Source organism: Nerophis lumbriciformis, linkage group LG04, assembly GCF_033978685.3.
Source record: "Nerophis lumbriciformis linkage group LG04, RoL_Nlum_v2.1, whole genome shotgun sequence".
Taxonomy (NCBI): Eukaryota; Metazoa; Chordata; class Actinopteri; order Syngnathiformes; family Syngnathidae; genus Nerophis; species Nerophis lumbriciformis.
The window spans coordinates 38,770,857-38,789,307 of NC_084551.2; the positions used below are offsets into that span (position 1 = coordinate 38,770,857).

At 39.2% G+C, this 18,451-nt stretch overlaps 1 protein-coding gene across 1 annotated transcript in view; it reads right to left on the reverse strand.

Moving 5' to 3' along the window:
* Positions 1-18,451, reverse strand: part of dgat1b (diacylglycerol O-acyltransferase 1b) — a 57,051-nt gene that overhangs the window by 24,583 nt on the left and 14,017 nt on the right. The window contains exons 3-6 of the mRNA XM_061954776.1: positions 16,970-17,010; positions 9,244-9,329; positions 3,237-3,289; positions 2,703-2,808 (exon numbers count right to left, since the gene is read on the reverse strand). Of these exons, the coding sequence (XP_061810760.1) occupies positions 2,703-2,808; positions 3,237-3,289; positions 9,244-9,329; positions 16,970-17,010 (286 nt within the window). The remainder of the gene's footprint in view (positions 1-2,702; positions 2,809-3,236; positions 3,290-9,243; positions 9,330-16,969; positions 17,011-18,451) is intronic.

An 18,451-nucleotide genomic window follows, 5' to 3' on the forward strand; every position in this document is an offset into this window, starting at 1 on the left:
GCAAATTGGGAACAGGTGGGTGCCATGATTGGGTATAAAAGTAGGTTCCAAGAAATGCTCAGTCATTCACAAACAAGGATGGGGCGAGGGTCACCACTTTGTCAACAAATGCGTGAGCAAATTGTGGAACAGTTTAAGAAAAACCTTTCTCAACCAGCTATTGCAAGGAATTTAGGGATTTCACCATCTACGGTCCGTAATATCATCAAAGGGTTCAGAGAATCTGGAAAAATCACTGCATGTAAGCAGCTAAGCCCGTGACCTTCGATCCCTCAGGCTGTACTGCATCAACAAGCGACATCAGTGTGTAAAGGATATCACCACATGGGCTCAGGAACACTTCAGAAACCCACTGTCAGTAACTACAGTTGGTCGCTACATCTGTAAGTGCAAGTTAAAACTCTCCTATGCAAGGCGAAAACCGTTTATCAACAACACCCAGAAACACCGTCGGCTTCGCTGGACCTGAGCTCATCTAAGATGGACTGATACAAAGTGGAAAAGTGTTCTGTGGTCTGACGAGTCCACATTTCAAATTGTTTTTGGAAACTGTGGATGTCGTGTCCTCCGGACCAAAGAGGAAAAGAACCATCCGGATTGTTATAGGCGCAAAGTATAAAAGCCAGCATCTGTGATGGTATGGGGGTGTATTAGTGCCCAAGACATGGGTAACTTACACATCTGTGAAGGCGCCATTAATGCTGAAAGGTACATACAGGTTTTGGAGCAACATATGTTGCCATCCAAGCAACGTTACCATGGACGCCCCTGCTTATTTCAGCAAGACAATGTTAAGCCACGTGTTACATCAACGTGGCTTCATAGTAAAAGAGTGCGGGTACTAGACTGGCCTGCCTGTAGTCCAGACCTGTCTCCCATTGAAAATGTGTGGCGCATTATGAAGCCTAAAATACCACAACGGAGACCCCCGGACTGTTGAACAACTTAAGCTGTACATCAAGCAAGAATGGGAAAGAGTTCCACCTGAGAAGCTTCAAAAATGTGTCTCCTCAGTTCCCAAACGTTTACTGAGTGTTGTTAAAAGGAAAGGCCATGTAACACAGTGGTGAACATGCCCTTTCCCAACTACTTTGGCACATGTTGCAGCCATGAAATTCTAAGTTAATTATTATTTGCAAAAAAAAATAAAGTTTATGAGTTTGAACATCAAATATCTTGTCTTTGTAGTGCATTCAATTGAATATGGGTTGAAAAGGATTTGCAAATCATTGTATTCCGTTTATATTTCCATCCAACACAATTTCCCAACTCATATGGAAACGGGGTTTGTACATAATTTAAGCGGTTTGCAAATTCACCAAATCATTGAAATTCAATATATTTGATTCAATAAATAAAGGATTTGTATGTTCTCTATATCCAACGTTATGTATTATTCGAAGTGATATTTTTTGTAACACAGTTAGCAAGTGAAGTGTACTTTTGTAGTTATTACCTATATTTCAACAAAATAACTCCGATATGGTAACTCTAGTGAGCAGTACAGAATATGAAGTGATTTTTGGTCAAGTACATATTTTTCTTTGTTCATTGTTTGAAATATGTATTTTGTCACTTAAATATTTATGACTCTTTGCTCCAGACTACTTCTGTTTGTTTGATATTGTCATTACTTCCACAAGTTGTGGCAAAGTGTATTATAACCGAGTACCGCTGCGGCCCATACGGACCACAACTGAGAAACAGATATTTTGTGGCGACCCTCTAGGGGGTGCATGCGGCCCATCAATGAAACACTGGTGTAGACCACAAGGAATTGTTTTAAATTACATTAAAATCATCATAGGACCCCTTTAATGATCATGAATGTGTTCATATTTGTGTGTGTCTGAAACGGATTAATTGGATTTGAATTATTTTCTATATGGGAAACACGCATTCATACGATTCAGTCTTTGTTGAATAGGTTACCACTGTACTTCTAATTACATTTCTATGCTTAACAAAATGCACAAAAACACATATTCATGATATTTAGATGTTTCACTGACAGATGATATGATGATACCATATATGATGCAAACTACCAGTTTTTAGTGCGACTTTTGGATGTACATTTTTTTTGTTTGTACGTTTTATTGGCATTCAAATTCAGAGGTTGTATTGCACATAAAAGGTTGGTCATCCATTACCAGAAAGCTAATCTTGTGTCCTAAACATAACATCACGGTTTATTATGTAGCATACGATGCATGCATGCATTCTGTCTTGTGGTATTTGGCCGTAATTTCCACAAGGCAGCGTGATGAAGAGAGTAGACAATGACCCTTGGATGACCCTGTCCTGCAAACCATACACTCTTTGGCATCACTTCTCTCCTCCTTTTACTGCTTTCCTCCTTGTCTGCCAGCTGGATATGATCCAGTCATGACCAACTGGTTCATTACCACTAACCGGTTCCAATTATGACTGCCTTATAGGAGTCGTCTTTTACAGCACAATCAAATGGCTCAACCGTTTCTTTGAAGGACAAAGACACGGATGTCCTCTTAATCTTTACTGCAATGACAATATTTTCTATTCCACACACATCGTGTTAGGTTATTGGTGATAGTATTGCTGCTCAGAGACAATAGATGACAATATTCCAGTCAACTAGCCTGCCACGCTGCTATCTGTTTGGCAGTTAATTTGGTAGGCCAAGAGAAATGGTATTTTAACAACAGTAAACAACACTTTACCTGGGGTCATGGAGGGCACGGCGAGGACCACTGCAGCGGGGAATGTTAGCATGACCGTCATATTAACAAAGTGAACAAGTAAGCCCACGCGCTCGCTGAAAGAACCCTGAGCAGGAGGAGAAAGACGCACAGGGTCATCGTGATTGGCAGCAATAAATCAGCAGACGACATTGAACATATTGAGATCACAGGTGCAAATACTCTGTGCGATTACTTGAGCAGAACACAACCACATTAGGACTTTATGAAGGCCTGCAAAAGTTTCAAAAATATTATAATGCTATATAACAGACAGAGCATGACTGACTATGCCCTGAATGCCGATGGTGAAACTAATTTCATGTTTTACTGGTAAAACATTGTGCAGATGCATCTGGGGAGGGTCACTTAGTCAGTTTTGATGGATGGCTGTAGAAAAAATAATCCCCATCTAGGATTAAGGCAGTGGTATGAATTTTAAAGTTAAGTCAAAATTCTAGCACTGGGGCATTAACAATCAAATGAAATAATGAAACTTAATAATCCTTCACTCACCTTGGACAACTGCCTCTCCGTATAAAGAGCAACCACAATAAACACATTGGACACTGTTGGGAAGAAAATGAGACAGTACTGAGAAAGTCAACAAATGACATTGGCTTTGCCTACAAAAAACATTTGGTGGAGTTATTACTGCCATTATTGAAAGTTTCAAAATGTGGCATTAGTTAGGGCAGGAAACAAATTAAAGTACATTTGTGACCACAGTAATGACACTCACTAAACTGCAGCTTGTATTTTACTGGCCAGCAGTAAATTCTAAAAATATAGAATTAAACAGAATTTCAGCCACACTGCCCTGGTAAAAAAAATTACATTTACAAATACAGTACATATTTACATACTCAAAGTTCGTACATCCACACGCACATTCATTATACAAACATACACATACTGTACATATACATTCACTGTACAAACATACATATACACATACTGGACATATACATTCACTGTACAAACATACATATACACATACTGGACATATACATTCACTGTACAAACATACATATACACATACTGTACATATACATTCACTGTACAAACACATATACACATTCTGTACATATACAAGTACATATGCATACGTACACTCATGCACATAATCACGTTTCATCAAACATATATTAATGTTGTTGCCCTAGGGTAAACTGGGTATAACACATGGCTGCATTCTTTCGTATCTCAAGTAATCATTACGTATATGTATTGTTGCATTTGAACAACTGTATTGTTGATAATAGAGGTAAAGTATTGGTATTGTTCATTATCAATAGCGTTATTTCTATTGGTATTTGTATTGATCCATTTGTAGTGTAATAATGCTCATTGTCATTTCTGTATTATTTTTCATTTTTGCTAACTGCTTATTTACTATTACTTTTACCATCATATTTGTACATGTCGTATTTGCTGATGTTGCTCTATTGTTGTTGCTGTTGTTGTGTTTGCTGTTGTTGTTTTTGTCTCTCTGTCTAATCCCCCTCTTGTCCCCACAATTCCCCCCTCTGTCTTCCTTTTTTTTCTCTTTCTATCCCCTCCTGCTCTGGCCCGGCTGCACCAAATGATAATATAAATACATTTAATAAAGTCAATTACAAATAAGGCAACAAGAGAAGTATCCTACACTTCTCTTTTGTAAAGTAAATCTGAACAGCCGATATGGGCATCTACATCAACTATATGATTTGCCTGAGAAGCTGGACAGGACAAAAAAAATAAATACATTTTGGTATTGATACAAGTTATCAAATGCGACAAAACGCTGTCTTTTTTTTTTTATTTTACTAAATTGTCAAAGCAAGGCTTTGAGGACATGCATACATATTGGGTCATTGCATCATATCTTGTAGGCTTAAACTTCAGTGCAATGTAAAGCTTTCCACAAGAGGTGCAACGACATGTCGCCTATAATTGTCAATAACGTCATTGCTTGTGTTTTTTCAGATGGAAACAAACATGCTCTTATCAGCTAGACTTGTAAACACAAAGCAACAAGCCGTAAGAGAAAAATGGCTGCGGCCACTGAAAAGACACAGGTGAAAACATTGCAAGTATGGTTAAATTTCACCCTAAACACGTCAAAGACACAGATTAAATATCATATGCGTTATGGCCAGTTAGAAAAATAGACGATCACATCATCGAGACAACACCAGGTGCGCAATCAATCACACAAGTTTTAATGCCAGCAATACTGCCAAACGACATGAACAAGAACAAACCAATCAAATGTTTTGCACAGAACGTATGCGTACACAATTGCAAGTAATTCCTTTTTCTCTCATTTGGTTCGCTGGCCAATGTTTATTGAATGTAGACGTTTAATAATGGTGGCTGCTCCTGTTACTGATGTGTAAAATGTGTCCCAAGGTACTACAATGAATGACATTATGTTACGTAAGGTCTCAAAGCACTCATGTGTATGTAGTTGAATACTGAAAAAGACTTAATTATGTTAAAGCCAAGTATGTGCAAGCATAACTTATTTTACTGAGTCTTCCTGAGGAAAAAGAAGACCCTTAACAGACTGTAGCACAGTTTGTGCTTAAAACTAAATACATGTTACATATGTGCAGCAACTTGAGAACAATAAAAAATAAATAAAACATTGTACCGCAATATGAAAAATATGTGCGTAATAATTAGTTCGCATTGCATTTTTTCTTGTTTTTTTTAAATTTAGTAGGGCTAGTTGTGTTTGAGGAAGGATGTGTGTTACAGAACAAAGTTAACTCAGGACGGTCAGGTGGTAGAAAAGTGGCTTATGTTGCTTTTTTCCATTGCAGCAAAATACCTATGCAGTATTTTAGTATATAGGCCAGGTGGAAAACCCCCTGGAGACATAGTAGGCTGTACCACTGCAGACTTTGAAATTATGCATTAAAAAACAGGCCAATAGGTCGTATATTAAGAAAAAAGTTCCATGTGCAGTTATAATAAAGAGTCACATTAGAATTACTGACATATTGCATCTCATAATGTACTGGAGCTAGCAAACTCAGGGTATCCCACGATGAGACATTTGGTTTATAACGATAATATCTTGATATGTTAGTGCTGCAATAGGGTTTAGATAAACACTGAAACTGCGAATTATCTTGTTTTATCTTATCTTTGTTGCACCTTTATTTCTCCTTTTGTGACACGTGCAATGACCAAAATTAATGCGCCTTACATGACATGTGATCCAAGATGGCTGACGCGGAAGTCCACATCTTTAGATATATATAACATATACACTGGTATCTCGGGATACAACTGGCCCAGTTTAAAAGTTTTTCGGGATACAAGCTGACTCTCGACCAATTGTTATGCTTTAGAGTACTAGCAAAAATTCGAGTTACGAGCTTCCCCACCGCGAGATGGCATAGTGAATGTTAGTCACTATGTTTCATTGCACTAAATTAGTCTGAAGTCTCAAATAGTTTTTTTATTTTTTATTTTCACACCTACGTGTGAAGTCCAAGTGTCAATGCACACTCTCAAATGCGACTATTGTTCATACACCATGTGCCTCCCGTAAACTAGGGAGCGCTTATTTCCTTTTAGTGCGGATAACTGAATGACTTTTCCGGTTGACCTATGATGTCACACTAGGATTTGCGGCTCCTTACAACTTGTTTTAACTGATGTTCGCAGTAATATTTACATCAGAATGTAAATATTACGTCTCTAACGGCGATGCTGATGTTAAATAGCAGACAGCATTAATAAATGATCTTGGATTGCGCTACGGATATAACGCCACCACCAAGAATGTATTGGGTCAAATGCAATGAATGGCGGTGGATGAGTTTATTTGAAGGAATTTTCGGACAAAATCATGGAAACAAAACTTTTGAATGTCTCAAAGTTTATTCTAAGGGCTCTGTGGATTGATGGAAGGAGTTTTAAATCTGAAGAAATAGATCGTTCGTGCCCCGACTGGTATCCAGAGGAAGGTTGCTATTGTCCTGGACTATTTTGCCCGTTGTGCGGAAAGTTAATCAGTTGGCTTGCACAAATGCAGCATGAATAGGTCTGTGTACGCTTTATTATTCGACTTTAATATACCTGCTTCATTCTCTTTCATCTCATTTGTACTTTGTTCGGGAGTGCAAATTAAGCCGGCATTTTACATTGCCTCAGCAATCTTCTCAAATAAGTCACCGTTCATTTTTACTACCATTAATGCACTTCAAATTGTTCTTTTAATTTGTGATGCAAATAAATAGTTTCCTCTTCAATACAATTGTTGCTATGTTTTTATTGAATTGTATCTGTTTCCAGGTGGTATTACGCACGTTGAGACTATAAGTAGGGTCCTCTCCGGCCACACATAGTCTCTCGAGAGATCTGGTTTCCAATCGCATAATCCAGGAGTGTTAGTCTGACTTTTCAAAAACTGATCAGATAAAAGTGTTACCAAGAGGCTTATATAGAGCCAAACTACACTGAACAAAAATATAAACTAGACTAGACTAGACTTCCTTTTTATTGTCATTAAAATTTGAACTTTACAGTACAGATAAGAACGAAATTTTGTTGCATTAGCTCATGGTAGTGCAGGATAAAAAAGCAATAAGGTGCATATATAAATAAATAAATAGGTTACTGTACAGATAAATATATTGCACTTTTTCATATGCATCCACGTTTATGGATGTATGTTGTATTGTCTTTTTTATTCCAGCGAGTTAATCCATTTTGGGGGGAGTTGAGGGGATAATTATGATGCGTTCAAAAGTCTTACGGCCTGAGGGAAGAAGCTGTTACAGAACCTGGAGGTTCTGCTTCAGAAGCTGCGGAACCTCTTTTTAGAGTCCAGCAGTGAAAACAGTCCTTGGTGGGGGTGGGAGAAGTCTTTGCAGATTTTCTGAGCCCTGGTCAGGCAGCGGCTTTTTGCGATCTCCTGGATAGGAGGAAGAGGAGTCCTGATGATCTTTTCCGCCGTCCTCACCACTCTCTGGAGAGACTTCCAGTCTGAGGCACTGCAGGCTCCAGTCCAGACAGAGATGCTGTTGGTCAGTAGGCTCTCTATAGTGCCTCTGTAGAATGTGGTGAGAATGGGGGGAGGGAGCTGTGCTCTTTTCATCCGATGCAAAAAGTGCATGCGCTGCTGAGCTCTTTTTACAAGAGCTTTGGTGTGTAGGGACCAGGTTATATTGTCAGTTATCTGCACCCCCAGGAACTTGGTGCTGCTTACCATCTCCACCGCTGTGACGTTGATGAAGAGTGGAGTGTGGCTGGACTGGTGCTTCCTGAAGTCAACGATGATCTCCTTGGTCTTGTCGACGTTCAGGACCAGGTTGTTGGTTTTGCAACAGTCAACCAGATGTTTCACCTCTTCCCTGTAGTCCATGTCGTTGTTGTCACGGATGAGGCCCACTACTGTCGTGTCTTCCGCATACTTCACAATGTGGTTAGTAGTGGACCTGGCGCAGCAGTCATGGGTCATCAAAGTGAACAGCAGCGGACTCAGGACGCAGCCCTGGGGGGAGCCGGTGCTCAAGGAGATGGCACTGGAGGTGTTGTTGCCCACTCTCACAGATTGGGGTCTGTCAGTGAGGAAGTCAAGCAGCCAGTTGCATAGGGGGGTACTGAATCCAAGGGGGGCCAGTTTGCTCACCAAGTGCTGTGGGATGATGGTGTTGAATGCTGAGCTGAAGTCCAGAAACAACATCCGCACGTGTGTGTCCTTTCTTTCCAGATGTTCTAAGCTCAGGTGGAGTGCAGAGGAGATGGCGTCATCTGTGGCGCGGTTAGGGCGATAAGCAAACTGGTATGGGTCGAATGTGGGGGGAAGTCTGGAGACAATATATTCCTTTACCAGCCCCTCGAAGCACTTCATTATGATGGGGGTGAGTGCAACGGGGCGATAATCATTGAGGGAGGAGATTGTGGGGTTTTTTGGCACTGGAATGATTGTGGCCGTCTTAAAACATGATGGTACCACAGCCTGGGTCAGCGAGATGTTGAAGATGTCTGTGAGAACCCCGGCCAGCTGACGCAACACTGATATATTTGTGACACTGTAATAGTTTATTCATATTACATTGTTATGTAATATGAATAACGTCCACTCCCCCACCGGCCTTCCCAGTGGGCCACCAGAGGTCTGCGGAACCGCAAGCCAGTAATTGGGCTAAAAAGGTTAATATCATTACAATTGAAATTAAGTGAATTATATTTATAAAGCAGTTTTTCTCGGGTGACTCAAGCACTTCACATAGTGAAACCCATTGTCTACATCTTTAAGCTACATTTAAACCAGTGTGGTAGGCACTGGGAGCAGGTGGGTAAAGTTTCTTGCCCAAGGACACAATGGCTGTAACTGGGATGGCGGAAGCGGGAATTGAACCTGGGACCGTAAAGTTGCTGGCACGGCCGCTCTAACAACCGAGCCACGCCACCCCAAAGGCTCTATTATTAATTACAGTAATCATGCAGCATAATTGTCAATGACTTATTTAACAATAAGTTTCCTCTCAGGGCTACCCCGAGCTGCACGTCTACCTACCAATTACAAGGCACACCGCTGGCCAGCTGTAGGGGTCTTTCAGAAATAAGGAAACCACTTGAATCGGGTCCACCAGGACCCCGTACCTGGCAAGTGAAAACGGAATACATTTAGATAGAAAGGGTAAATTGAAATTATGACCTATCAAAAAGCTAAAAGAAAGGACTATCACAGGAGGAATTAAAGACGAAAGATTTGATTTGACAAAGTAGTCACTAAATAAAAATCTTAAAAGCAGGATAGTAATTTGGCTTGTTAACATAAAAAAAATTATTTTCGAAATTGCAAACAAAATTACACATTAATACAGCACATATTTACATTGTCACACAAAGCTCAATATGTCCAAAAAGGAGTAGGAAGAAGTAGTCTTACTACTATGTAAAGTGTTTTTGTCATTAAGTAAGGAGAGTCATTTAAGACGTGGTACTTGTATTTGGCATGCACTAAATTAGAAATGGGCATACTGATACCAATTGGTAACTGATTAGTTTAAGGATTTTCCAATCAGGGTTTTATTCTGCCAATTCTGATACTGATCATCCACGAGTGAGATCGGCAGATACCAATACACATACCGATTACATGTATTGCCTGTAAATATTTCAATTTATTTATGGTCAATCAATCAATCAAAGTTTACTTATATAGCTCTTAGTCACAAATGTCTCAAATGGTGAGTACTATTGACAGTTTACCAATATCAACACAAAAGCTAAATTAGCTTCTTCTCTTATTTTCATACAATTGTTTGAGCAAAACAAAGTCAATAGTACACAATAACTAAACAAAGACAACTATCTGCTACTCATTTAAATCATTTGGTTTTTGACCTCAAAGTCCTCCTGTGTCCAGTGAATTATTCCCCAAGTTTCTAAACATTAACAAAAATAAATAAATAAAGAGAACAAAAATATATCGACCTAATCACTCTGGTATCAATTATGTATTGATTACACCCTTGATATCCATCCATCCATCCATTTCTACTGCTTGTCCCTTTTTGGGTAATTTATGGATAGCGCCCCACGCCCCGACATGTCGTGTACCGACTGTGACATTTTAAGTCGTAAATAAATCCATCCATCCATTTTCTACCGCTTGTCCCTGTCTGGGTCGTGGGAGATGCTGGAGCCTATCCAAGCTGGACAGAAGGTGGTGTACACCCAGGACAAGTCGCCACCTCATCGCAGATCCAATATTAACAACATTCGCGCTCACATTCACACACTAGGGCCAATCTAGTGTTGCCAATTACCCTATCCCAGTGCTTCTCAAACAGTCAGGCCCAAGCAGGCCCCCCTGGGGGGGCGTGGTGCGATGCCAGGGGGGACGCGTGTGACCTCTGGGAACATGGTTTTTTGTGCCCTACCAGAATGTGATGAAGCGCTTCACTGTAACCACGGTGGGGGATGTGTGTTGTTTCCTTTAATGGTAATAAGCTTACAATGTTATGCAGAGGTATAGTTATAACAATTTTATAGACAAATTATACTATTTATAGTCACAGTGGAGAGTGTGGGGGGGGCATACAATATTTTCTTCTTCCTAGGGGGGCGTGACAGAAAATAATTGAGATGCACTGCCCTATCCCAAGGTGCATGTCTTTAGAAGTGGGAGCAGTCACGGAGAGACCATGCAAACTCCACACAGAAAGACCCAGAGCCCGGAGATCGAACCCAGGACCTTCTTATTGTGAGGCACACGCACTAACCCCTGTGCCAAACAAGTTCGCTCACAGTTGTGTCAATGGGGGGGGGGGTCTTTATTTCGCTCACAAAGCCCTCTAAATAACCATCCAAAACCCGCCGTCAATAACACCGATGTTGTTATTATAAGCGCCAATGCAGACAAACTATTTTTTTAGCACAGCATTGATAACAGAGAGTTAACTAGTTAATGCTGCAGCATTGAGCTGGCCGATGTCCCGCTGCTTAATCGCGTCTCGGCTCGTCAAAGTCATTCTAGATTACAAATCATGCCTCTCATGTGGTTTAGTCATAAATTTAGAAGTTGTTCATCTGTGACATTCAATTCATACGTGGGCATGGAGACGAAGACAGGACAACCGAACACGATGACTGCAGGAAGCAACATTTTCTTTTAACTCTTCGTGTGGATTATGATATAATTCTTCATCTAAACGGGAAGATATGGACATCATATCAGTCGTCTTAGCAGTGAAAGCAGACATTGTAAATTAGGGGTTATTTTATTATGTTCGTAGTTTGTATTACTTGTTTAGCACTTAACAATATTGCAACATGATGCTATAGTGTTTCCCTAAAACTGGATCAGTTTGCACACAGCTTCTAAAACTTGTAGCTCAGAGTGCATGTCAAACCAAGATGGCAGCTTGTGAGCGCGGCTTGAGTGATGTCTGTGTTTGTCCTCACTAGATTTTATTTGTTTTATGTCTAGTCTTTTTAGTGTTATTTTTAGTATTCTTATTGGAGGTATCCAATCCAGTCCTTTAAAATTTGTTTTAGTCTTTTAACAAACATTTTTGCATGGAGGATTGTGGACGTTGTTTGGGTGCAGTGTTCAAGCTCAGCGGGGCATGTGGCTCCTGCTGCACCCGGCAGGCGGTTGGGGCCTGTCCATCTACACCTGAGAACTGGTGAACTGTACGGCGTTGTTGCCTACTGCTCCAACGAAGTCTGCTTCTGTGTGTCTGTTGAAGGTGGTCGGGTCGATTTATCTGCCTGGACAGGAAAGCCTAAGGCAGACTGCTGGTGTAGCATCCAAGCCTCCTGGATCCTAACCTGTCCGGCATCTTGGCTTGCTGTCCTGCGCTCCTGCTCAAGTCTTGCCTTTTGGGTTCCACCGCGTCGACCCATCTGCCTGGACTTGGGAAGACCGGCGTCAGACTTCACGTTCTTCACGTCGTGCCTAGTAGGGACCACCGCGTCGATCCGTCTGCCTGGACTGGGAAGTAAGGAAGGCGTTTCTTTCTTCTGGTGCTGGAAATAGATTTTCCTGTTGCCTGAGACCGCGGCTGTGTTGCTTTGTCGGGCCTCAGTTCCTGTTTACGCGTGATGTCATGCAACGTCATTGTCTAATCCAGTGAATTAAAAAAACTTGGATATTCCTGTCTTGTGCTACATTGGAATCAGCATGTAACTATTCTTCTCTTTTTGGCTTTGCTGCACCCATTAAAGAGCTATGGACACTCTAATGACAATCACCTAATAGTGAAAAGTTTTGGCACATGCCCTATAGCTTCTCTATATCCAGGGCAACCTCCAGTACAATTGGAAAATTATATACATCTGTCTCCAGCTCTGCCCAGAGACCTAACAAAACTCAAATGTTTATTTGCTTTACATAAGTATCTCTCCAATCCACTAAATGGAGGGTCTTCAACATGCCAAATAATTAAAAGTAAATCAATTGCTAAGCTGAGTCTGTTGATGGCTTTACTTCTACTTTTGTCCGGAAATGTGCAACCAAATCCTGGACCTGAGGTTTAGTGCTTCCTGACACCCTTTGATTTTCAATCATTGTCTGGTCTTAAAAATGTTAATTTGAATGTACGGAGCTTGCAACCAAAGATGGACATGGTCAGAATTTGGGTGAATTTAACACGGGCAGATGTTTTGATTTCGGAAACTTGGCTTACTAAAAGTCTATTACAAATTAAGACATTAACATTTATGGGTATAATGTTTACCGCACCGAAAAAGGGTGGGGGTGTAGGTATTTATGTAAAATCAAGATTTAATGCTTCAATTGTTCAGTAAACTAATTGAATTTTTGGCTCTGAATGTAGAAATTGTAAAATCAGGCCTCCATCTGCTTCAAATGATGCGTGAGAGTCATTAAAACAGCTTTTGGATAAGTTAAATTACACTGAAATACTTATGTCAGGAGATTTTAACTGGGCATGGTTAAACACAGCTTCTGATGAATTTAGAAGGTTTTGTGATTCTGTTAATCTTACCCAGTGGGTCAACTTTCCCACCTGGCCTAATACCAAAATGAGGTGATCCAGAAGTTCTTTCTAATTATAGGCCAATATAAAATGTATGTGTCTCATCAAAAATTCTGTAATCTCTTGTTTGTGATAGAGTTCCTCTATTCAAATAAAATAATTTGTAAATATCAATCAGGCTTCAGGAAAAAGCAAAACACAATCATTGCTTCAATGAAGGTGGTAAATTACATTATTGTAGCGCTTGATAAAAAACAGTCCTGTGCCTCACTTTTTATTGATATCTCCAAAGCTTTTGACACTGTAGACAACGCTATTTTAAAACACAGGCTGTTCACTTGGTTTTTGAATGTTTTAGAAAACAGGACCCAGTAAAAGCCTTTGTTCAGAATTTGTCACTGTTCATAAAGGTGTACCTCAGGGATCGGTTTTGCGGCCCCTCTTATTTAACTTGTACATTAATGATCTCAAACAACATTTCTCTGATGCTAATATGCATATGTATGCTGACGATACAATTATTTATTGCTCTGGATTAGGGATGTCCGATAATGGCTTTTTGCCGATATCCGATATTTTGATATTGTCCAACTCTTAATTACCGATACCGATATCAACCGATACTGATATAAACCGATACCGATATCAACCGATACCGATATATACAGTCGTGGAATTAACACATTATTATGCCTAATTTGGACATCCAGGTATGGTGAAGATAAGGTCCTTTTTTTAAAATAATAATAAAATAAAATAAGATAAATAAATTAAAAACATTTTCTTGAATAAAAAAGAAAGTAAAACAATATAAAAACAGTTACATAGAAACTAATAATTAATGAAAATGAGTAAAATTAACCGTTAAAGGTTAGTACTATTAGTGGACCAGCAGCACGCACAATCATGTGTGCTTACGGACTGTATCCCTTGCAGACTGTATTGATATATATTGATATATAATGTAGGAACCAGAATATTAATAACAGAAAGAAACAACCCTTTTGTGTGAAAGAGTGTGAATGAGTGTAAATAGGGGAGGGAGGTTTTTGGGGTTGGTGTACTAATTGTAAGCGTGTCTTGTGTTTTTTATGTTGATTTAATAAAAATGAAAAACAAAACAAAAAAAAACAACAAAAAAAAAAACGATACCGATAAAAAATAAAATAAACTATACCGATAATTTCCGATATTACATTTTAAAGCATTTATTGGCCAATATTATCGGACATCTCTCCTCTGGAACATCTCTTGAACAGGCTGTTAATTCCCTGCAGAAAACTTTTGTTGCTGTGCAGAATTCACTTATTTACTTTAAACTGTTTCTCAATGTTGACAAAAAACTTATGCTGTTTTCCAAACATAAAAAGGTGCCTCGAACTCCCCCAGTAGTGTCCACTCTTGAATGGAATATCATAGAAGTGGTGCATTAATATAAATACCTTAGTGTTTTAATTGATGACTCTCTGACTTTTAAACCTTGTATTGATAAACTGGTGTAGAAACTAAAACTTAAATTGGAGTTGTTCTTCCATAATAAGATTTGTTTTTCTTTTGGTGTAAAAAGCGCCTTGTCTCTGCCACATTTGTTATCCGTGCTAGATTATAGTGATCTTTTTTATATGAATGCTACTCGTTCCCGTCTTTGGATGGTCGACTGTTAACCGTGCTTTTTTGAGGTTCATCACAAACTGTAGAGCCATGACTCACCACTGTGACTTATACTCTCAGGTGGGATGGTCTTCTCTGTCCACTAGGAGACAGTGTAATTGGTACACTTTTATTTACAAGGCTCTTCTTGCCCGATTACATTTGTACATTAATTACATAAAAAGTACGGACTCTTATGCACTGAGATCCAACGATCAGCTGTTACTCTCTGTTCCTTTTGTTCACACTGAGCTGGGGAAAAAAGCTTTTGTCTATGCAGCTCCTTGACCTCGGAATATGTTACAAAGAGACTGGAAACTGACTGAATTTTTTTCAAATCAAAGAGAATGTGAAGCAGTCTCAGTTATCTCTAACTGTTTTACTTGATGTCCATCCTGTCATTTTAATGTGAATGTAATTGTATGTGTAACATTGATGCCCCTTGGCCACTCACTTGAAAAAGAGGTTTTAAATCTCAATAGGATATTTTCCTGGTTAAATAAAGGTTAAATAAAAAAATCTCCTTAAAATAAGGTTCTGGATCAAAACTTTTATCAAAGCAATTGTTGGCTCTCACAAAGTCTGCATGATTAGCGTTGTTGTTGGTGGGGAAGGGATTTGTGGTTCCCCGACTGGCTTGCTCATTGTATCTCAAAATTGCTCGGGAATCTCAGTGAGATTGATGTTATTTTGACCATATCTACATAAGTGGTCAAAAGTTTACATACACTTGTAAAGAACATAATGTCATGGCTGTCTTGAGTTTCCAATAATTTCTACAACTCTTATTTTTTTGTGATAGAGTGATTGGAGCACATACATCACATGGACAAAGATAAGACCTTCTGGAGGAAAAATTTAGCTGTTTGGCCACAATACCAGCAATATGTTCGGAGGAGAAAAGGGAAGGGCTTTAATCCCAGGAATACAAATTCCTACCGTCAAGCATGGTGGTGGTAGTATTATGCTCTGGGCCTGTTTTGCGTTGGAAAACACAGACCGGAGTTTTTTTTTTTTAACTGGATCTGGATCGGCATTTTCCCATGCCTTGCCGATACGCATTTTTTGGCAAATATCGGCGGCCGATCCGATCCAAATATCGGATCGGGACATCCCTAGCTGTATGTATACTTTTGACCCAGCAGATTTGGTCATATTTTCAGTAGACCTATAATAAATTCATAAAAGAACCAAACTTCATGAATGTTTTTTGTGACCAACAAGTATGTGCTCCAATCACTCTATCACAAACAAATAAGAGTTGTAGAAATGATTAGAAACTCTAGACAGCCATGACATTATGTTCTTTACAAGTGTATGTAAACTTTTGACCACAACTGTATTTACTTGCAAACTGTGTAGGTCTTTTGGTGTTATAAAACAAAAATATATGATGATAACTTCAATACAGAGGCAACTTGTTTTTCCCATTCTACTGGTGCTTTAGAGTTTACTTAGCACTTATTTCTCAGGGTTGTTTGAAGCTACCTTAGCAATGAGCATGCCTGCTCCTGGCTTGCTCTTAGTGCGTAACATGTTTAGCCTTGTCCTCCAGTTATAATGAGACTTGATAATGATACTAAAGACACTAAGATATGTGTTTATTTGACAAATAATTAGCTGCTAGCAACTTGTCAGCCAGGACACTAAAAATACAGTGTCAGCCAGCAGGAATCGGCATTGGTGATCGGCATAAAACTGCATGAATCGAGATCAAATACTTTTTCACGAACATTGGTTGATACTGTTCGGTGGCCGACCGATCGGCACATCCCTAGTTTTAACTTAGTCAACTGTGTTGGATTCATTAGGCAATTGAACCCCAAAAGGGACAAGCGGTAGAAAATGGATGGGAACGTGCACTGCACTGTGCACTGCACTGTGCACTACTTGGTTGCAACCAGCAGAGGCGCTGCTGATTCGGTCTCAACTAGTTTGTCATCGAAAGAAGTCCATGACCATTAATTGGAACTATTGCACAACATAAGGCAGTATTGTACTGATCAACAAAACACTTGCATTGAAAAAGGAGTTCAGAACATTCTCTTTGAAAATAACCTAAAAAGAAAAGAGATATCATGGGAAAAAAAAGCTTCAAGTTGTTAAAAAAATAAAAGAGTGTATTAAAATCCACTTACTTACCTTAAAAGGTTTTCGAGGAAAAGGCGGGCATTACTAAGTACCTGTAATAAAGAGTAACAGTTAGAGCTCTTGTCAAAACATGTGTTATTGCTTCAAAATTACATCCCTAATTGTTTTTGTCATTTCTTTACTAATGGGATAAATTCTTTTTTTTCTTCTCTTCGCATTCCTTTTTCGTCTTCTTTACCGTACTTTTCTCTCGTCATCCTATTTAATCTCTCTGGCTCACTCTTCCTATTTCTGAATGGATTGGGATATCTCATTACGCCACACAAAAGCTCAATGCCTGGGGATGGGACAGAAGTTCAGCAGGAATGAAGGAAAACCTCTCGCGATGAACACAACGATCTGTGTTCAAAGGCTGGATTAGCAGCAGCCAGGCTTTGCTGAAGCGTCATCCCCATCTCTCCTATTCTCCCATTTTCACTCCCTTCTTTTAAACAGAGGAGAGGACATTCTGTAAAATGTGTTGACATACTCCTTTTGGATTCCATCATTGTGACTTTCCTGGCCATAATCTGGGTTGTGAGCATTGACGTTATTTCTTTTCTGAAGTAGATCTGACTAGACAAGGTATATTTAAGCAATATTGATCTTGAAAAAGAGCACATTGCCAATACGCGCATTTATACAGAGAGTTGAAACTGGCAAGAAACCAAATCTGACACAGAGTAAGACAAAGTGAGTGGTCCTGAAAGCAAGTGGATGTTTATAAAGCAGTACGGATGCTATATGAAAATTGTTGATTTTTCCCATTAATATCGCTAAAACCTTACAAATGTAATTCATTTGTCACTCGCTTTTACTTTCATATTCAGTTTAAAGACACAGCAAATAAAAAGTCCCTTTGACTCTAAAATTAGCCAGGGTATGGAGAACTTGGTGCTCAATTATACATACAATACTCACAAATGTGAGTAGGCCCCTAACGTTTCGGCTAGCCTTTTATCATATAATCTCAAAAGACTATACTATAGAAACAACTATTTAACTTTTGCCACCGAGGGCCCTACACTAAAACAAATTCAAAAGGGGCCATTTTGATATTTTTCATTTTCAAAACCATTACAATATAAAGAATTGTGTTTACTCTTTAGGGCTCCCCTCAATTTTGATCCGGAAGGGTACCAGTCATAAAAAATTATATTTTTTCTTTCTATGCTTACATCTCAACTTCAGATCTATCTGTAAATATAAAGTTTTCTTAAATGATGTTTTATGTCCTTTTTATTTAAAAAAAAAAACCAAAAAAACTTAATGGCAAAAACACATTATTGTTCCCCAAAAATGTTCAAAGAGAAATTTTGATATGAAATAATTGGAGGCCTAAATAGGTCAATAATTTATAACATCAATAATTTGGTTGAATTGTATTTGTTTTTTATTTTAGCAAAGACAGTCTTTAAAAAAATCCATCCATCCATCCATTTTCTACCGCTTATTCCCTTTGGGGTCGCGGGGGGCGCTGGAGCCTATCTCAGC